Below are 4957 nucleotides of genomic sequence, written 5' to 3'. Positions count from 1 at the left end.
AATCATAAGAGAAGACGGAACAATAAGTGTGTAACTCAATTCCATATAATAAATAAATAAGTAAATAAATAAACAAATAAATACGTAACAACTCACCTTCTATAGGAGCCGCCCCGCACTGTCGGGTTGGCCGGAAGCTGTGTAGAATCAGGGGCAGAGAGAGAGCATCAAGGTATCTGGTGCAGTGTGAAGCCTGGATATCAGTAACAGCGACAGAAACAAGTAACAGGAACAGGAACAAGTAACAGCAACAGCCATGGAAGACCCCCTCACCCAAGACCAAATCGAGCAGGTACGGTGTTCACTCCTGCACTCCATATTCCCTTCAAGCAGACAACAGTTCTGTAAAATTAACCAGGAATATAAAACAATCTCCTGTGAAAACTGCATTTAATTCAACTGCCAACTGCAAACAAATACTTCTCAACATCACTCTTTCAACCCGAAGACGTAATTTTGGTTATATTTTTGCTACCACTTAATGATTATACTCAGATGAGGAGAGAAATATGGTAGTGCGAATGAAAAACTAAATCCCTTCATCCCTGCTCCTGGTGGCACCTATATGACTGTGCTGTGGTGATGTCTGTTTATATATAATCGCGCCTCAACTTCCTCCCTCTCCTCCCGAAAGGCGGATGGTGGACTGCAGGACGAGGGAATCTTCAGCCTTCAGTTCATTAAGTTCACATTCTGATGAGGTACAAAAACTACAGCTACAAAAAAATCAAGAAATCTCCCATAAGCTGAATGAAATCGACTAACGGTAGCGAAAATAGATATTAAGTCCTAGAGTTGAAAGGGTTACTGTGAATCAAACGCATTCATTAACCTTAAGACATCAAAATGCACTCATAATAAACTCAGCATTACCCGACCTAATCAAACTCATTCCCATATATAACCTAGCCAAATAAAACCTACCTATTCCATACTCTGTTCCCTTTAACTAGGTGCAAAATTACCATCTCTCCAGCCTCAGTGTTGAGCTGTAACAAGAGACTGTGACTGGAATCTGGTGGCAGTCACGAAGAAGTGCTATGAAAAGTGATACTGTCTTATTCTGCCACTGAGCTACGGGAAATAGGCAGCAAATACGAACATCTCAGCCAATTTACGCTGCACAGACTAGAGGTTAATAAAACAGGCTGGAATAATTTTAGCGTACGACATCAAAGCAGAAAGGCGTCTAATAAGATAGATTTTTTTTCTAACACTGAGCAACGGTATATAGGCTGCATAAGGACAAAAACAAAAAACATATTTAAAACGAATGAATTACAGACTAGACTAAACAAACGTCTTCTCCTCTCACCCACACCCTTACCTCCTCCCTCTTACCAATACCCTTATCCCTCTCACCTCACTCACACTTTTGATCTCCCCCTCACACACACACAGTTCCATCGCGACGGGTGTGTTGCCATACCGAACTTCCTGAGCGAGGACGAAGCAGACAGCCTACGTGCCTCATGTCGCCGTCTGGTGGACGAGATGGACCCCACGGAACACAGCCCCACGGTCTTCTCCACAACGGACCACGAACAGGTACACACTCACGGGCAAACACTGATCTGCTCTTCCACTGCGTCTGCTGCACACATAGGACATGTGTCCATAACGTATGCTGTACAGCATTTCAAATACTATTATTCTCGTTTCAGCCCATATTCGATCCGGTTACTTTGGGGGTGCTCCGTAGTTAGGTCTCATTTATGCAAACACCTTTTCTTCTATGACACTTCCATCACAATTCAGAATATCGGATATGTAATATACCGTGTGTGTATATATATATATATATATATATATATATATATATATATATATATATATATATATATATATATATATATATATATATATATATATATATATATATTCTACGACAGGGTACTTTTCTAACTCATTCTAACAAGAGGTATTTTTCTAATCCATTCTAGAAGGAGGGACTTTAATATCTCATACAAACAGGAGGGACTTTTCTAACAAACCCAAATTTCTCTCCTAACAGTCCCGGAACGACTACTTCCTCAACAGCGGGGACAAAGTGCGTTTCTTTTTCGAGCAGGAAGCACTAGACAAGGACGGCAAGCTTCAGGTATAGTGTGTGTACGTTTTTGTGGCTGAAAGTACTGTGACGTGTACGTTTTGGTGGCTGATGGTATTGTGGTATGTATGTATTGGTGGCTGAAAGTATTGTGATGTGTACGTTTTGGTGGCTGTGGGTAATGAAATATGTACGTTTTGGTTGCTGAAGGTACTGTTATATGCATGTTTATGTGTCCACTGGTGGCTGAAGGTACTGCAGTGTGTATGTTTTTGTGCACGTTTTGGTGGCTGAAGGTATTGTAGTGGGTATGTTTTTGTGTACGTTTTGGTGACTGAAGATATTGTGGTATGTACGTTTTGGTGGTGGCGATGGTATTGTAATTTGTAAAGGAGGTGGAGTTCAGGGCCAATCATGCTAGTAAATCGGTTGGTGCTATGAAGGCCTTGATACGTTTCAGTATGCTATTAATCAAGCAGTCAATCGATTATTGCTTATCTATCAGCCAATCTACCTATTCCTCTCCTACAGGTGCATAAATCAATCAATCAGTGAACCAATCAATCAGTCTATCTTTATCTATCAGCCAATCTACCTATCTATCCCTCTCTTACAGGTGGATAAACAGGTGTCCCTGAACAAAATCGGCCACGCCCTACACTGGCTTGTACCCGAGTTCCGTCGCGTCACCTTTTCGTGCAAGATGAAGCGAGCCGCCAAGCAGCTGGGTTTTGTGTCCCCCGCCGTAGTGCAGTCTATGTATATCTTCAAACAGCCCGGCATTGGAGGCGAAGGTACTGCTCATACTGGTCTGACTCAGGCTTGGTCCACGTTACTGTCCTTTCGCAGGTTATTTCACGCAGGTCAGCGGCAGAAAAAGGAACTGCTACGGCTCTACATCCTTTCCATAACACCTTTACGTGACTAGCGCCATTTTCAAGTGCCAATATAGAGTTACAGTGCAGATTTCAGAATGGTGAGATGGCAATTTCAGGCCAAGTTAGCGTAAAAACAGTATTGTCATAAAGTTCCTCTGCATTAACTTGACCTAGATTTTTGTCTTTTTGCGGCTTATTTCACTCAGTGGTAAATATAGACAACATTATGACTTTACACAGTATTTGCACATCATTTCTTCGTGATATGCACTATATTCAAGTGTTAATCTCTTCTTACAACCTTGCATTCAAGATGGTGAGATGGCAATTTTAGGCCAAGCGGTATGAACATTATTAAAACGGAGTGGAGCAACATGCTTTACTTTTACATGCGGGAGTATATCTAGGAGCGGCTCCGTCCCTTTGACGCTCACTAATTATTTTCGGACGCGAGGTGCTTCACTCCCTCATACTTAAGCAACTTAAGCAAAGCCACATTACATCACACCAAGGGCATTAACCGAAGGACCCTGAAGTTCCAGCATCTAGTACTTTTATTATTATTATTATTATTATTATTATTATTATTATTATTATCATCATCATTATTATTATTCTTATTATTATTATCATTATTATTATATTTTTTGTCTAACCTGAAGATCTACAACTCCTTTTAGCTAAGTTGACAGCTAACTGAGGCCAGAATGGAGAGCAGATCTGTTACTGACCGTGTGTTCTGACGTGACAAAGATCCCTAACTCCCCTCAGCTCAGGTGATGGCCAGGTGTAGTCAGAGTTGGAATACCGATATGACTAGCAACAAGAGATGGCATTCAGATTAGCCTTCAAGCTGGGGATTAGTCCAGTGCCGTCGGGTGAAAATAGACTATAGGAGCAATTATCTTATGAGTTAGGGGACTGAAGGGGTTATAATCCGGGCCCCCTCCCCAACAGTGACGCCCCACAAGGACTGCACCTTCCTGTCGACGGAGCCCCAGAGCTGCATCGGCTTCTGGTTCGCACTGGAGGACGTGACGCTAGAGAATGGCTGTCTCTGGTTCAGTCCTGGTTCACAACACAACCCCACCAGCAGGAGGTTGGTTCGTCTGTCTGTCTACCTGCCTGTCTATCTACCTGACTCCCTATCTGTCTAACTATTTAATTGTCTGTTCTTGTCTGTCTGTCTCTGTCTGTCTCTTTGTACATCTACTTATATGTCCAACCATGGCTAAGCTTTCTAAGGCTTCTCTTAACCTTACCAATTATTTAATCACTATCTGTGAATCTGTCTGTGCGTCTGTCCACCTTTCTCAATCTATCGGTTTATCTGTTTACCAACTTTTTCTATCTATCCATCTATCCATCCATCTATCTACCTATCTACTTGATCTATCAATCTATCTATCTATCGTCGACAGGTACATTCGTAATCCTGACCCCTCGTCCGGTGACCTGACCTGCTACACCGCCCCACCTGACCCCGACGACCCATCAAAGTACAAGCCAATCCCAGTTCCCAAGGGTAAGCCACGGTGCTCTCGTTTCGTCTGTTTCCTTGTGTTTCAGTTTCTTTCAGTGTAAGTAGTTGGTATGGATTTATATACAGTATAATAGATTTTAACCACTGGAAAAAAAAAAAAAACTGTAACCCCCCCATATATTATTAATCCCACTTTAGCTACAACAGAGGGTAAGGTGTTTGATGATGTTGATGGTGGCGATGGTGGTGGTGGTGATGATGATGATGAGTGCACAAAAGAATCCGATGTTCATCACACATAATAACAAAGACAAATACACAAAATAAAAGTTAGTTGTGTGGCCTCCTTCACAACCACAATTATAATAAATAAAAATAAAACTCCTCCACAACCAAAACTATAATAAATAGTTAAAAATATAAATAAATAAAACCTCCTCACCTGGCGCAGGGTCTCTGGTGCTAATCAACGGGCAGGTGGACCACAAGAGCGCCAAGAACACCTCACCTAAGTCCCGTCACATCTACACCTTCCACGTCATCGAG

The 4957-nt window shown here is 41.9% G+C and overlaps 1 protein-coding gene across 1 annotated transcript in view; it reads left to right on the top strand.

Annotated features, from left to right (window-relative positions):
* Positions 1 to 256: 256 nt before the first annotated feature.
* Positions 257 to 4957, top strand: part of LOC145411668 (phytanoyl-CoA dioxygenase domain-containing protein 1 homolog) — a 4794-nt gene continuing 93 nt past the window's right edge. The window contains exons 1-7 of the mRNA XM_080281674.1: positions 257 to 292; positions 1402 to 1548; positions 2015 to 2101; positions 2667 to 2844; positions 3886 to 4027; positions 4350 to 4453; positions 4863 to 4957. The exon at positions 4863 to 4957 is cut by the window's right edge and continues 93 nt beyond it. Of these exons, the coding sequence (XP_080137800.1) occupies positions 257 to 292; positions 1402 to 1548; positions 2015 to 2101; positions 2667 to 2844; positions 3886 to 4027; positions 4350 to 4453; positions 4863 to 4957 (789 nt within the window). The remainder of the gene's footprint in view (positions 293 to 1401; positions 1549 to 2014; positions 2102 to 2666; positions 2845 to 3885; positions 4028 to 4349; positions 4454 to 4862) is intronic.

The sequence above is a fragment of the Coenobita brevimanus genome, chromosome 90 (assembly GCF_032717465.1).
Source record: "Coenobita brevimanus isolate Jiangsu-jjx chromosome 90, ASM3271746v2, whole genome shotgun sequence".
Lineage (NCBI taxonomy): Eukaryota > Metazoa > Arthropoda > Malacostraca > Decapoda > Coenobitidae > Coenobita > Coenobita brevimanus.
This window is presented reverse-complemented; position numbering and strand designations above follow the sequence as displayed.